At 44.8% G+C, this 16,767-nt stretch overlaps 1 protein-coding gene across 1 annotated transcript in view; it reads right to left on the bottom strand.

Annotated features, from left to right (window-relative positions):
* The window catches only part of nup155 (nucleoporin 155), a 224,258-nt gene that overhangs the window by 129,263 nt on the left and 78,228 nt on the right, over positions 1-16,767 (bottom strand). The window contains exons 12-13 of the mRNA XM_059645000.1: positions 15,946-16,098; positions 8,836-8,936 (exon numbers count right to left, since the gene is read on the bottom strand). Coding sequence (XP_059500983.1) covers positions 8,836-8,936; positions 15,946-16,098 — 254 coding nt within the window. The remainder of the gene's footprint in view (positions 1-8,835; positions 8,937-15,945; positions 16,099-16,767) is intronic.

Raw genomic sequence — 16,767 nt, forward strand, 5'->3', positions numbered from 1 at the left:
TTCAGCACTTACGCAGAGTGTGACAGGATTAATTTTTGTATCAAGAATAGGGGGAAACAACATAAAACAAAAGGTACAATTCTAAAGGGGGTGCATGAGTAGAAAGACCCCGGTGTAACCGTGCCCAGATCATTGAAGGTGGTGGAAAAGGTTGAGAGCAGATAGTGTAGCATACAATATCTTTGGCTTTATTAACAGGGACATAGAACACAAGAGAAAGGAGGTTAAGTTCAACTTCTTTAAGACATTAGCCCAGGTTCAGCTGGTGCAGCGTGTCCAGTTCTGAGTGTTACATTATAGGATGGATGTGAAGGCATTGAGGACTGTGCAGGCAAAGTTACAAAAATACATCCAGGTACTGAGGAACTTCAGTTATATGGATATATTGGAGAAAATAGGACACTTTTCCTGGGAGAAGAGAATGCCGGGATATTCAAATATGCTGGGTAAGGTTTTTTTTGGTAGTTTGGGAAAGACTGCTCACAAACCTGAAATGATTGAGCACACAAGGTAAAGCTTTAAAGTAAAAACAACACCACGGGAAAAAACCTAGCAGGACTGACAGTGTCTGTGGAGAGAGAAAATTATCATTTTGCGTTCAAAATGATTCTTCTTCAGAGCTGACAAGCGGTGGAAATATGTAAAGAAGGGGAAGTAAAAATGCTAAAGGAAAAGGAACTGCTGGGCAAAGAGTAGAAGGCAAAGATGGTGAGAAATCAGAAGTGTCACAAAGAACACAGTAATGTTGTCAATAAGGAACAACATATTTGCTCAGATGCAGTGCTGAAAGCAAAATAAAGACCATCATTGACAGAAAGCAAAAACATGAAAGCCAGATGCACAATGTAGGGGGTGGAAAGAAACAAAAATGAAGGGCACAGTTCATGGTCTGAAATTGCTGAACTCAATTATGAATCCTACAGTTTAAAAAATTATAAAATGCTAAAAAAAAGCACCTAATTGGAAAGTGAGGTGCTGTTCCCCCAGCTTGGATGGAACAGTACAGCAGGCAGAGGACAGAAATGCAAAATGGAGAACAAGATGGCAGATTGAAACAGCAAGTGACAGAAGGCTTCGGTCATACTTGCAGACTGAGCACAAATGTTCGCCAAGAGGGAAGAGTGTGTGCTTGATGAGCCATAATTTGGACAAGACCACATAGTGGGTACTGAATACAACAAACTACACATGCCAAATGCTGACTCACCCAAGTGAAGCCTTGGACAATGAGGATGGGAGATGTAAAAGGACAAATATTACATCTCTTTGTGATTGCGTTGGAAGGGGGCATTGGGAAGGGGAGATGAGAAGTTGAAAGTGTGACAGAGGAAAGGAGCAGGCTATCTCACAAATGGTCCCCACGAAATACTTGTAATTACTTCAAATAAAACTCATGTGTAGCTGAGTCACAGCAGTGCAGTGAATGTGGGGGTAAATGGCAGCAGGAGGTTCCATATAAAAACCTTAAGAGTAGTGCCCAGTTCGAGCTCACTCAGATCAGGAGTGGTGGGAGCAACAGTGGGAGAGGAGTGGAGCGCGTGCACGACACGGGGCGAGCGCGAGGGCGCGCGCGACACGGGGGGAGCGCGAGGGCGCGCGCGACACGGGGGGAGCGCGAGGGCGCGCGCGACACGGGGAGAGAGCGAGGGCGCGCGCGACACGGGGAGAGAGCGAGGGCGGGGAGGGAGAAAGCGAGAGAGAGTGAGAGCGCAGGCAAGCGGGAGAGCGCGCGTGCATGGGAGATGGCGAGAGGGCACGCGCATGCGGGAGACGGCGAGAGAGGACACATGCAGGAAGCAGCCAGACAGCACACATGCAGGAGAGCACGCAAGAGACAGCGCACGCAGGAGAACGTGAGAGAGAGAGAGAAAACACGTGGGAGAAAGTGAGCGCACATGGTAGAGGGCGAGAAAGAGACCGTGAGAGGGAGAAAGAGTGAGAGGGAGAGCGAGAAATCCACTTGGATAGTGGCTACGTTTGAGTAATTGGTGCCTAGTTTATCTTCTGTAATTGATAATGTTCACAATGGGAGGAGAACTCAGTCCCATGGAATGCTCCTTCTGCAATATGAGAGAATTCCTGGGGCACTTCCAGTATCCATAGTGACTACGTGTGCAGGAAATGTGTTCTGCCACAGCTCTGACTGACCGCATGGAGTGGCTACAGCTGTGTACAGATTCACTATGGAGCATCCATGATGCTGAGGACACCATGAATAGTATGTTTAATGAGCTGTTTACACCAGAAGTAAGGACTATACAGGCAGAAAAGCGTTGGGTGACCACCAGGAAGAGGGATACATGTGGGCAGACAATGCAGGAGGCCACTGTGGTCATCACCCTTTCAAACAAATATACCATTCTGGATACTGGTGTGCCTGTGTGTGACGGCATATGGCCTCTCTGGGGAAAGCAGCAACTGCCAGTTTTGTGCGCCGAGGTTGGCTGTGCTGCAAAACAGGCGAGGAAAAAAAGAGTTTTAGTGACAAAGGATTCGATTATAAAGAGAACTGAGACAGTTCTGTGGCAGCAAACAAGACTCTTAACATCGTATGTTATACTCCCCGATTTCAAAGTTGGGATGCCTCAATGTGGCTGCTGCGCATTCTGTACGTCAAGGCTGAAAATCTAGCGGTCAAGGTACACATCAAAACCAATGAAACAGATTAAAAAAGAAAATGTGGCCCTGGAGCTAGAACTTAGCAGGTGATGTGGCAGATTAGAAAGGATGTTGTCATTTCCAGATTACTTCCAGTGAGATGTGTTGATCAGCACAGGAATGGGGAGACGGGTCTGATGAATGCATGACGAAATGCAAGAATCAGCACAAATCAAAACGGTGGTGAAGAAGGCAGACGGGATGGTTACTTTCATTACGCGGGCATAGCATTACGAACCACTGAAAGGTCTCGGATGGAATAGGATAGAAGCAGACAATACGGGAAAATATTTAACTGGAGGAGGGGGAATTACAACATTATTAGACAAGAACAATGGAGCATACACTGTGATCAGATTTCTCAAGGAAATGCATGACAAAAATATGCAGATTGTTCAGGGAGCAGTTGCAACAGATATTGGATCGGTTTGTCCCACTGAGGCAAGCAAAGGATGGTACAGTGATGGAACCTTGGATGACAAGACATGTGGAACACCTAGTCAAGTGGAAGATGGAAGCTTACTTAAGGATGAAGAAGCAAGGATCAGACAAGGCTCTAGAGGTCTACAAGATGGTCAGGAAGGAACTGAAGAATGGACATAGGAGAGCCGGCGGGGGGGGGGGGGGGGGGGGGGGGGGGGGGGGGGTATGAGAAAGCCTTGGCTAGTAGGATCAAGGAAAACCCCAAGGCATTCTATGCTTATGTGAGGAACAAGTGGATGGCCAGAGTGAGGCCAATCAGGGACAGTGGAGAGAATTTGTGCATAGAGTCAGAGGAGGTAGAAGAGGTGCATAATGAATGCTTTGCCTCAGTATTCATAAGTGAGAGGGGCCTTGACATTTGTGAGGACAGGATGAAACAGGCAGATTTGCTTGAACAAGTTGATTTTAGGAAGAAGGATTGTGCTAGAAATTTTGAAAAACATGATGTTAGATAAGACCTCTGGGCCAGACGGGATATACCCAAGGATAGGACAGGAAGCGAGGGAAGAGAGTGCTGGTCCTTTGGCAATGATCTTTGTGTCCTCACTGTCCACTGGAGTAGTACCAGAAGATTGGAGGATGGCAAATGTCATTCCCTTGGTCAAGAAAGGGAATACGGATAATCCTGGGAATTACAGACCAGTCAGTCTTACTTCAGTGGTGGGCAAATTATTGGAGAGGATTCTGAGAGATAGTATTTATGATTATTTGGAAAAGCACAGTTTGATTAGAAGTAGTCAGCATGGCTTTGATAGGGGCAGGTGATGCCTCAAAGCCTACTGAGTTCTTTGAGAATATGACTAAATATAGTGATGAAGGTAGAGCAGTGGATGTGGTGTATACGGATTTTAGCAAAGCATTTGATAAGGTTCCCCATGGTAGGCTCATTCAGAAAGTAAGGAGGCATGGGATTCAGGGAAATTTGGCTGTCTGGATACAGAACTGTCCATCCAATAGAAGACAGAAGGTGGTAATAGATGAAAAGTATTCAGCCTGGAGCTCAGTAACCAATGGTGTTCGACAGGGATCTGTTCTGGGATCTCTGCTCTTTGTGATCTTTGTAAATGACTTGGATGAGGAGGTGGAAGGATGCGTTAGTAAGTTTGCTGATGACACAAAGATTAGTGGAGTTGTGTACAGCATGGAGGGCTGTTGTAGATTACAATGGGATACTGACAGGATGCAGAGCTGGACAAAGAAGTGGGAGATGGAATTCAGCCCAGAAAAGTGTGAAGTGATTCATTCTGGAAGGTCAAATTTGAATGCAGAATACAGGGTTAAAGGCAGGATTCTCGGCAGTGTGGAGGAACAGAGGGATCTTGGGGTCCACATCCATAGGATTCCTCAAAGCTGCTACTCTAGTCGATAGGGTTGTAAAGAAGGCATGTGGTGTGTTGGCTTTCATTGGTAGGGGAATTGAGTCTAAGCCATGAGGTCATGTTGCAGCTCTGGGGAGGCAATGCCCTAGTGGTATTATCAATGGACTGTAAATCCAGAGACCTGGATAACATTCTGAGGTCCTGGGTCCGAATCCCACCCCACCAGATGTGGAATTTGAATTCAATTTAAAAAATCTGGAATTAAGAATCTAATGATGACGATGAATCCGTTGTTGATTGTCGGAAAAACCCACCTGGTTCACTAATGTCCTTTCGGGAAGGAAACTGCTATCTTTACCTGGTCTGGCCTACATGTGGCTCCAGACCCACAGCACTGTGGTTGACTCTGAACTGCTCTCTGGTCAATTAGGGACGGGCAATACATAATGCCTAGCCAATGATGTCCTAATCCAGTTAGTGCTTTTTTAAAAAATCTATAAAACGCTCAGGTTAGTGTGTTCAGTTCCAGTCACCTCATTATAGGAAAGATATGGAAGCTTTAGAGATGGTACTGAGGAGATTTACCAGGATTCTGCCTGGACTGGATTGCAGGTCTTATGAGGAATGGTTGAGGGAGCTTGGGTATTTTTCATTGGAGCAAAGAAGGATGAGAGGTGACTTGACAGAGGTGTACAAAATGATGAGAGGCATAGATAGAGTGGATAGTCAGAGACTTTTTCCCCAGGGCGGAAATGACTATTACCGGGGCCATAATTTTAAGGGGACTGGAGGAAAGTATAGGGGAGATGTCAGACGTAGGTTCGAATGCCTGTAAAAATGGTACGGCAATTATCATGGGGGATTTTAATCTGCGTGTAGATTGGTTGAACCAGTTCGGTCAGGGTAGCCTTGAGGAGGAATTCATTGTGTGCATCCGTGATAGTTTTCTCGAACAGTATGTAATGGAACCGACGAGGGAGCAAGCTATCCTAGATCTGGTCCTGTGTAATGAGACAGGAATAATTAATGACCTCACAGTTAGGGATCCTCTTCGAAGGAGAGATCACAGTAGGGTTAAATTTAGAATACAGATGGAGAGTGTGAAGATAAAATCCAATACCAGGGTCCTATGCTTGAACAAGGGGGGCTACAATAGAATGAGGGAGGACTTGGCTAAAGTAGACTGGAAACAAAGATTTTATGGTGGGACAGTTGATGAGCAGTGGAGGACTTTCAAAGCAATTTTTCCAAGTGCTCAGCAAAAGTATATTCCAATGAATAGGAAGGACAGTAAGAAAAGGGGTTATCTGCCATGGGTGTCTAAGGAAATAAGGGAGGCTATCAAATTGAAAGAGAAGGCAAAGAAGTGGCCAAAAACAGCATGAAACTAGAAGACTGGGAAAACTTCAAAGGTCAACAGAAAGCCACAAAAAGAGCTATAAAGAAAAGCAAGGTCGAACATGAGAAAAAACTAGCACAGAATATAAAGACAGATAAGCAAAGGTTTCTACAAATATATAAAACGAAAAAGAGTGGCTAAAGTAAACGTTGGCCCTTTAGACAATGAGAAGGGGAATTTAGTTACGGGATACGATGAAATGGCCGAGGCATTGAACAGGTATTTTGCATCGGTCTTCACAGTGGAGGACACTTTTAACATGCCAGTAATTGACAAAGAGACAAAGGTTGGTTGAGAGATAATGGGAACAGCAGATGCTGGAGAATCCAAGATAACAAAGTGTGTAGCTGGATGAACACAGCAGGCCAAGCAGCATCTCAGGAGCACAAAAGCTCCTGAGATGCTGCTTGGCCTGCTGTGCTCATCCAGCTACACACTTTGTTATACTAGACGAAGGTTGGTGATGACCTGGAAACAATCATTATTATGGAAGAGGTAGTGTTGGGCAAGCTAATGGAGCTAAGGGTTGATAAGTCTCCTGGCCCTGATAGACTGCATCCCAGGGTACTAAAAGAGATGGTGAGAGAAATAGCAGGTGCACTGGAGGTAATTTTCCAAAATTCACTGGACTCTGGGGCAGTCCTAGCAGATTGGAAAATAGCAAATGTGACGCGACTGTTTAAAAAGGGAGGTAGACAAAAGATGGGGAATTATAGACCGGTTAGCTTAACCTTTGTAGTGGGGAAGATGCTTGAGTCTATTATCAAGGAAGAAATAGCAGGGCATCTTGATAGAAACTGTCCCGTTGGGCAGACCCAGCATGGGTTCATGAAGAGCAGGTCATGCTTGACAAATCTTTTGGAATTCTATGAAGGCATTACGAGCAAAGTGGACAATGGGGACCCAGTGGATGCGATGTACCTAGATTTCCAAAAGACCCTCGACAAGTTGCTGCACAAGAGGCTGCTGCATAAGATAAAGATGCATGGCGTTAGGGGTAAAGTATTAGCTTGGACACAGGATTGGTTGACGAACAGGAAGCAAAAAGCTGGGATAAATGAGTGCTATTCTGACTGGCAATCAGTGACTAGTGGTGTGCCTCAATGGATCGGTGTTGGGACCACAATTATTTACAATTTACATCGATGATTTGGAGTTTTCGGCCACGTGTAGGGTGTCAAAGTTTGCAGATGACACTAAGATGAGTGGCAGAGCAAAGTGTGTAGAGGACTGAGAAATCTTGCAGAGGAATATAGACACATTGAGTGTAGACAGAATACAATGTAAATGAATGGACGTACATGGAATAGTGTAGGTTAGATGGGCTTCAGATTGGTATGACAGGTCGTCACAACAGCAAGGGCCGAAGGGCCTGTACTGTGCTGTAATGTTCCACGTTCTATGAATGTGAAGTCATGCATTTTGCTAGGAGTAATAGTAAAAGGGATTATTACTTGAATGGTAAAAAGTTGCAGCATACTGCAATGCAGAGGGTCCTGGGTGTGACCATGAATCACAGAAGGTAGATCTGCAGGCACAACAAGTAATTGGGAAGGCAAATGGAATTTTGTCCTTCATTGTTAAAGGGATTGAGTTTAAAAAGCAGAGAGGTTATGTTTCAGCTGTACAAGGTGCTGGTGAGGCCACACCTGGAGTACTGTGTGCAGTTTTGGTCTCCTTACTTGAGGAAGGATGTACTGGCATTGGAGGGGGTGCAGAGGAGGTTCACACTAGGTTGATTCCGGAGTTGAAGGGGTTGGTTTATGAGGAGAGATTGAGTAGAGTGGGATTATATTCATTGAAATTCAGAGGATTGAGGGGGTTCTTGTAGAAACATAAAATTATGAAGGGAATAGATAAGATAGAAGTAGAGAGGATGTTCCTACTGGCAGGTGAAGCTAGGAAAAGAGGGCATAGCCTCAAGATTAGAGGGAGCAGATTTAGGACTGAATTGAGAAGAAACTTCTTCACCCAGAGGGTTGTTAATCTGTGGAATTCCTTGCCCAGTGAAGTAGTTGACGCTACTTCAGTAAGCGTTTTTAAAGCTAAGGTAGATTTGTTTCGAACAATAAAGGAATTAAGTGATACGGTGAGAACGCTGGTAAGTGGATCTGAGTCCACAAAAAGATCAGCCATGAACTTATTGAATGGCGGAGCAGGCTTGAAGAGCCAAACAGCTTACTCCTACTCCTAGTTCTTATGTTCACAGAGAGTGGTGGAGGTGTGGAATGCACTGCTGGCAGTGTTGGCGGTGTCTGATACTTTAGAGACTTTTAGGCGACTCTTGGATAGGTATACGGAGGTTAGTAAAATGTGGGGTATGCAGGGTAGACTGATTTTAGTAAGATAATAGGTCGGCACAACATCATGGGCCGAAGGGCCTGTACTGTGCTGTACTGTTCTTTGTTCTACACTCTAGTTCCGGTCACCACATTATTGCAAAGAGGGTGCAGAGTAGCTTCACTAGAATGTCGACAAGAATGGAAATTCTCAGTTATGAGGAGAACTGGTCAGGCCACGGTTTATTCTTCTTGGAACAGAGAAGGCTGACGTGCGAACTGAGATACAAAGAGTATAAAAGGCACAAACACGTTTATCGGAGAATCTCTTCCCCATAGCAGTGACGACTAAAGATTCAAGGGGCATAAGTTTGAGATGAAGAGTAAGCAGTTTAGGAGAGATTGGTGAAAAACAATTTCATCCAGACAGTGATAAGTATATGTAACATTCTGCCGAAGAGAGTGATGGACGAAGGTACTTGTGCGACATTTGAGAAGCATTGGATGGTGCCGGGTCGCAGCAGGTATGGACTAAGTGAAGGTAAATGCGTTTCGTGTAGTTTGTCAGTCAACATAGAAGAGTGAGCCGAAAGGCCTGTCCCTATGCTATATACTTCTATAATTCTATAACCCTTACAAACAGAATCAGTTTCATCAGCAGCCAAATAATAACCCTCATTAGCAGAGTCAGTCTTACCTGTACTTCCATGAGAGGTCTCTGGAATGGAAAGGAATCATGATTAATACACCAGAGGACGTCATTATCATCATTTTCAGAGGCAGCCAGTAGCAGAATACCTGTATCAATGGATATTGGATCATATCAGTTTTCCTTCTACACAGCAGTCATGCAGCATGCCTACCCTCAGGTACAAACTGAAAAGACCCATGCAATTTAACTAAAATACCTTGCAAGAACTGTGACAAACACTACATTGGACAAACAGGCAGAAAGCTAGCCACCAGGATACATGAACATCAACTAGTCACAAAACGACATGACCCACTGTCACTAGTATCCTTACATACAGATGAGGAAGGACACCACTTTGATTGGGACAACACATCCATCCTAGGACAAGCCAAACAGAGACACGCACAAGAATTCCTAGAAGCATGGCATTCCAACCAGAACTCCATCAACAAACACATTGATTTGGAGCCAATCTACCATCCTCTGAGAAAAAGAACAGGAAATGACATCACCAATGCAGGAAATGACATCACCAACCCAAGGAAAGCTAAACAGATAAATAGCAAGTGGGACATAACACCAGCGCTTCACCGAAGGCTCACTGATGATGTTACCTAGAAGGGTGATGAAACGTCTGAAAACTAACCTTCCAGCTCAGCGAGCAAACTCATATCCACAAGGGAGTTTGGCAAGGCTGAATGTTAGTTATCTTAATACAAGGAATCTGGCAAACAAGGCAAATGGGCTAAAGGCACAAATTAAAACATGAGGGTACGATGTCACTATTGTCACTAAAACATGGTTGATAGTAGGACAATATTGGCATCTCAAATATTCCAGGACACAGAGTCTTCAGTGTGTCAAGAAAGAGGGCGAAAGAGGTGGTGCTGTTGCTATTTTAATCAGGGAATCTATTAGAGCAGTAAGGAATGATTCCATCTTTGGAGGTTCCTCAAATGAAACCATCTGGGTTGAATTTACAAACTAAAACCTTTGCTGGGAGTGTACAATAGGCCCCCTGACAATCTGAGAGAAATAGAATATAAGATATGTGTGTAAATTTCATGGAAATGTACAAGTAATAGGTTGTGAGAACTGTGAATTCAATTTCCCCAACATTAACTGGGGCGGTCATAATGTTAAAGGTTTAGAGAGAGAGCAGGATTCTTGAAATGTATCCAGGAGAGCTTTCAAAGTCAATACGCAGAAGACCCTACAAGTGAGCAGCTGGTCCTGGCCTTAATTTTAGGTAATGAATATAGGCAAGTGGATTTCATATTAGTGGGGTAAGATCTGGCAGACAACAATCATTAGTCTTTAGATTCAAGATTGTTATGGAGAAGGACAAGGGTCAGCCAAATCAAAGTACTAAACATTATTTTTGCGGTGGGCGTGGCAGTGGAGACTGATTTCAACAGGATCAGATACAATCTGGCCAGAGTGGACCAAGAGCAGATATTTTCAGGTAAACACATCTCAGAACAATGGGATGCATTCATAAGGAAATATGGCAAGTATAGAGCCAACATGTTCCAATAAAGGGTAGGATCATCGAATCCTGTGAACTCTGGATAATGAGGGATTTTCATCATCAGGTTAAGAGAAAAATGCAGCATTATGTCTGATAGCGAGGGCTTACAACAGCACAGGCCCTAGACAAGTACAGAGAACGTGCAAAAATGATTTTTAAAAGAGGGCAACGAAAGTGGGGGGCAGGTAAAATAAAGCAAATTCCTAACTTGTTTTACCAGTACACAAAGGGTAAAAGGATAACGAGGAGACAAAGAGGGCCCATTCGGCACCACAAAAAGCAATCTGTAATTCACACGCTAATTGAATATTCTGGGTTGATGTTCACTGATGAGAGAGATGAAATGAGTGAAGAACTCAGGGATTTGCTCTGTGCTACAATTAAAGAAATTAGCATAGACAGAAAGGAACTTCTTCAAAGCATCTCTACAGTGTGGAAGCAGGCCATCTGGACCATTAAGTCCACACCAACCCTCCAAAGAACATTCACACAGGCCCACCCCCACACTCTATCCCTGTAATCCTGCATTTCCTTTGGCTAATCCACCTAACCTGCACATCTTTGAACTGTGGGACGAAACTGAAGCCCCCAGAGGAAACCCACGCAGACACAGGGAAGTTGTGCAAACTCCCTAGAGTCGCCCAAGGATGGAATTGTACTTGGGTCTTTCGTGCTGTGAGGCAGTAGTGCTAACCACCGAGTCACCATGGCACCACTAGGGTGGTCTGCCAGCTTGAAAGCCGGTAAGTGTCCAGGGCCAGAGGAAACATATTCCTGATTGTTCACTGAGTCAAGGGAGGAATTAGCAGGGGTACTTGCAAAAATGTTCAATTCCTCGCTTGAATCAGGAGAAGAGCCAGGGAAAGGAGGACAGCCAATGCAGTTACCGTTGTTCAATAAGGGAGCAAGGGATAAACCAGGAAACTGCAGGCCAGTCAGTCTAATCTCAACAGTGGGGAGATTTTTGGAAGCAATTCTGATGGACAGAATTAATCTGTATTCGGAGAGGCAGAGATTAATCCAGAGGCAGCATGGTTTTCTTAAGGAGAGGTCACGTCTGGCTAACTTGAATTTCCAAAGTGGTGTCTAGGTGTAATGAAGGCAATGCTTATGATGCAGTCTCCGTGTACTTCAGCATTTTTGACAAGATTCTGCATGGCAGACTGATCGCAAAGCTAAGAGTCCAAGGAAATTTGGAAAATTGGATCCACAATTGGCTGAGTGTCAAGAAGTAACATGTTGGCCTTGCACTCTCCATATTTCCTTCTTGAATGCATTCCACTGTTCTCCAGCAGATTTACCTGAAAACATCTACATGACGTGGAGGATGTTGCCTGAGGGGGTCATTTTCCACCAGGCATCTGTGGGGTCCCATAGGGATCAGTGTACAGGCTTTCGATGTTTGTGATTTATACCAATGATTTATATTTAACTACAGAGAACTCATCAGCAAGTTCATGGAATAGATGAAAATTCGTGGGATGGCAAATCATGACAGGGATAGGCTCAGAACACAGGAGGACTACAGGATTAGATGGGCTGGTCAGATAGGCTGATCAGTGGCAAATAGAATTCAATCCACACATAGGTGGTGATGTATCTACGCTGGAGAAACAACGGAAGGGAATGCATAATGAATGGTACAACCCAGGGAATCAGTTCTGATCACTACACCACTGGGAAGATGTGACTGAAATGAAAGGGCTGCAAAGGAGATTCATTCGGACATTGTCTGGGACAGAGTAATTCAATTATGAAGAGAGGTTGGATAGACTCAAGTTGTTTTTCTTCGGAGCAGAGAACGTTGGGGGAGGTGGTCAAAGATTGAAGTGTGCAGGATTTTGAGGGGCATAAGTTGGAGTTAGGTTTACAGTTAACTGCTGTTCCCTTTAGTTGAAGGGTCACAGTTTTGATGTGAAAGGCTGGAAATTCAGAGGGAATTTGAGGAAAATGATTTCACCTCACAACCTTGAAAGAGGACTTGGATGAACACCTTAAGTGTTCAAGTCTATCGGATTAGTGTGGCAAAGTGGGATAAGTCTACGTATGTCTGGTGGAACCGACTCAAAAGGCTGTAGTGCCTCTTCTGTACTGTAATTCTATGGCTACTGGCTAGGCCAGCATTTAACTCCTGATCCTCAGTTGCCGAGAAGGCAGTTAAGAGTCAACTACATTGCTGACAGTCTGGAGGCACATTGGGAGCAGAAGGAAAAGGGGAGCTGAGGCAGAAGTGTGATCACAGAGAATGGCGGAGTACATTCTGGAGACCTGTTTATGTTCTTAAGATTGATAAGACCCCAGGGCCAGAGCAGATTTCTCCTAGGTTGCTCCGGGAAGCGAGAAAGAAGGTTGCTAAGCCACTGGCAAAGATCTTTGCTTCCTCACTCTCCACGGGAGTTGTACCGGAAGATCGGAGGGAGGCAAATGTTGTTCCTCTTTTCAAGAAAGGGAATAGGGAAATCCCTGGAAATTACAGACCAGTCAGTCTTACGTCTGTGTTAGCAAGGTTTTGGAAAGAACTCTGAGAGATAGGATTTATGACTATTTGGAAAAGCATAGCGTGATTAAAGGGAGTCAGCATGGCTTTGAGGGGCAGGTCATGCCTTACAAATCTTATTGAGTTCTTTGAGGAAGTCGCGAGACAGGTTGACGAGGGTCGAGCAGTGGATGTGGTGTACATGGACTTCAGCAAGGCATCTGATAAGGTTCCCCACAGCAGGCTCGTTCATAAAGTCAGGAGGTATGGGATACAGGGTGATTTGGCTGTCTGGATTCAGAACTGGTTGGCTGACAGGAGACAGAAAGTGGTTGTAGACGTTAAGTATTCTGCCTGGAGGTCAGTGCTGAGTGGTGTCCCGCAGGGCTCTGCTTTTGGGCCTCTGCTCTTTGTAGTTTTTATAAATGACTTTGATGAGGAGGTTGAGGGGTGGGTTAGAATGTTTGCTGATGACACAAAGGTTGGAGGTGCCATTGATAGTATCGAGGGCTATTGCAGGCTTCAGCGAGACATTGACAGTATGCAGAGCTGGGCTGAGAAATGGCAGATGCAGTTCAACCTGGATAACATAGAACATAACAGCACAGTACAGGCCCTTCGGCCCTTGATGTTGTGCCGACCTGTCATACCGATCTCAAGCCCATCTAACCTACACTATTCCATCTACGTCCATATGCTTGTCCAATGACGACTTAAATGTACTTAAAGTTGGCGAATCTACTACCGTTGCAGGCAAAACATTCCATTCCCTTACTACTCTCTGAGTAAAGAAACTACCTCTGACATCTGTCCTATATCTTTCACCCCTCAATTTAAAGCTATGGCCCTCGTGCTCGCCATCACCATCCTAGGAAAAAGGCTCTCCCCATCCACCCTATCTAACCCTCTGATTATCTTATGTGTTTCAAATAAGTCACCTCTCAACCTTCTTCTCTCTAATGAAAACAGTCTCAAGTCCCTCAGCCTTTCCTCGTAAGACCTTCCCTACATACCAGGCAACATCCTAGTAAATCTCCTCTGCACCCTTTCCAAAGCTTCCACATCCTTCTTATAATGCGGTGACCACTACTGTACGCAATACTCCAAGTACGGCTGCAACAGAGTTTTGTACAGCTGCAGCATAGCCTCTTGGTTCCAGAACTCAATCCCTCTATTAATAAAAGCTAAAACACTCTATGCCTTCTTAACCGCCCTGTCAACCTGGGTGGCAACTTTCAAGGATCTGTGTACATGGACACCAAGATCTCTCTGCTCATCTACACTACTAAGAATCTTACCATTAGCCCTGTAATTTGCCTTCTGGTTACTCCTACCAAAGTGCATCACCTCACACTTGTCCGCATTAAACTCCATTTGCCACCTCTCAGCCCAGCTCTGCAGCTTATCTATGTCTCTCTGCAACCTACAGCATCCTTCGTCACTATCCACAACTCCTCTGACCTTAGTGTAGTCTGCAAATTTACTAACCCATCCTTCTATGCCCTCATCCAGGTCATTTATAAAAATGACAAACAGCAGTGGACCCAACACCGACCCTTGCGGTATACCACTAACAACTGGTCTCCAGGATGAACATTTCCCATCAACTCCCACCCTCTGTCTTCTTTCAACAAGCCAATTTCCGATCCAAACTGCTATATCTCCCACAATTCCATTCCTCCACATTTTGTACAATAGCCTATTTTGGGGAACCTTATTGAACACCTTGCTGAAATCCATATTCACCACATCAACCGGTTTACTCTCAACTACCTGTTTGGTCACCTTCTCAAAGAACTCAATCAAGTTTGTGAGGCACGACCTTCCCTTCACAAAACCGTGCTGACTATCCCTAATCAATTTATTCTTTTCTAGATGATTATAAATCCTATCCCTTATAACCTTTTCCAACACTTTACCAACAACTGAGGTAAGGCGCACTGGTCTATAATTACCAGGGTTGTCTCTACTCCCCTTCTTGAACAGGGGAACCACATTGGCTATCCTCCAGTCGAGGTGCGAGGTGATGCATTTTGGAAGGTCGAACTTACATGCTGAATACAGGATTAAAGGCAGGATTCTCGGCAGTGTGGAGGAACAGCAGGATCTTGGTGTTCAAGTGCATAGCTCCCTCAAAGTTGCCACCCAGGTGGATAAGGTTGTTAAGAAAGCATATGGTGTTTTGGCTTTCATTAACAGGGGGATCGAGTTTAAGAGCCACAAGGTTGTGCTGCAGCTCTACAAAACCCTGGTGAGACCACACTTGGAATATTGTGTCCAGTTCTGGTCACCCTATTATAGGAAAGATGTGGAGGCTTTGGAGAGGGTGCAAAGGAGGTTTACCAGGATGCTGCCTGGACTGCAGGGCTTGTCTTACGAGGACAGGTTGACTGAGCACAGACTTTTCTCTCTGGATAGAAGGAGGAAGAGAGGTAACCTGATTGAGGTTTACAAGGTAATGAGAGGCATGGATAGAGTCGATAGCCAGAGACTTTTCCCCAGGGCAGGATTGACTGCCATGAGGGGTCATAGTTTTAAGGTGTTAAGAGGAAGGTATAGAGGAGACGTCAGAGGGGGGTTCTTCACCCAGAGTTGTGAGCGCTTGGAATACTTTGCCAGTGGAAGTCGTGGAAGCACAGTCAGTAGTGACATTTAAGCGACTGCTGGACATGCACATGGACAGCAGTGAATTGAGGGGAATGTAGGTTAGGTTATTTTATTTTTGGATTAGGATTATTCCACGGCACAACATCGTGGGCCGAAGGGCCTGTACTGTGCTGTACTTTTCTATGTTCTTAATCGAGATTCACGCCACAATACCAACTCAACGACCTTCAACTACCATTACACGGAGATCCAAAAGCAATGATGATGGGAGAATGTGCAGTCTGTTAGCAGAATGAAAGAGATAACCTATGCACAGCAACTGACGTCACAAGTCGATACAGAATCCCAATGTACAAATCATATAATCTCCAATTCAGACCCTTCAGGATATGAAGGGCCCTTCGGCAAGGAGCAAGAGTCATTTTGGTTTTGTAAAATGTTCTATAGAGCAGATAAGTAACAAAGGACACTGTCGTATTTTCACCTGTGATAGACATACCTTTGGTGTAAAGAGCTTTGTGAACTTTGGAGGGTCTCTGAGGAGTGGCTGAGGCAGAAAATCCTGGTGGCAGACGGACATGTACAAGCACTAGCACACTGGGCCGTACACCTGCGTGCTTGAAGGGTGTAGTGCTGAAATACAATCGAACACCTGGATCCAAGAAAAGACAACAGTCAGTGCAGTTAGATAACATATCACCGTGGAGACAGAAGACAGTGAGCTAAACAATGGAATACAGGTGGACAGCAGGTATTGTTGCAATACTACTGACCAATTTCCCTTAGTTGGGGAGTCTCAAACCAGGGGGAGAATTTAAAAATAAGGGGGATACCACTTCGGTCCAAGATGAAGAGAACTTTTTTATTTAACTCAAGACAGCTGTGAACCTTTGGAATTCTGTACCATGGAATGAATTGGAAGCTCAGTCTTTGACTATGTTTAATGTAGAGATTGAGATTTCTGATCACCAGTGTGCACAGAGTTGTGGGGACAGAGTGAGTAAAGGGCTTTGTAAAGCTCAATGAGCCATGATCATAGTGAATGGCCTATTCCTGCTGCCATTTTGCTATGCTCTTATGCCAAATAGCCAGAGACCTTTTCCCCAGGGCAAGATTGACTGCCACGAGGGGTCGTAGTTTTAAGATGTTAGGAGGAAGGTATAGAGGATACGTCAGAGGGAGGTTCTTCACCCAAAGAGTTGTGAGCGCTTGGAATAGTTTACCAGTGGTAGTCGTGGAAGCGGAGTCACTAGTGACATTTAAGCGACTACAGGACATGCACATGGACAGCAGTGAATTGAGGGGAATGTAGGTTAGATTA

The sequence above is a fragment of the Stegostoma tigrinum genome, chromosome 3 (assembly GCF_030684315.1).
Source record: "Stegostoma tigrinum isolate sSteTig4 chromosome 3, sSteTig4.hap1, whole genome shotgun sequence".
Classification (NCBI taxonomy): Eukaryota; Metazoa; Chordata; class Chondrichthyes; order Orectolobiformes; family Stegostomatidae; genus Stegostoma; species Stegostoma tigrinum.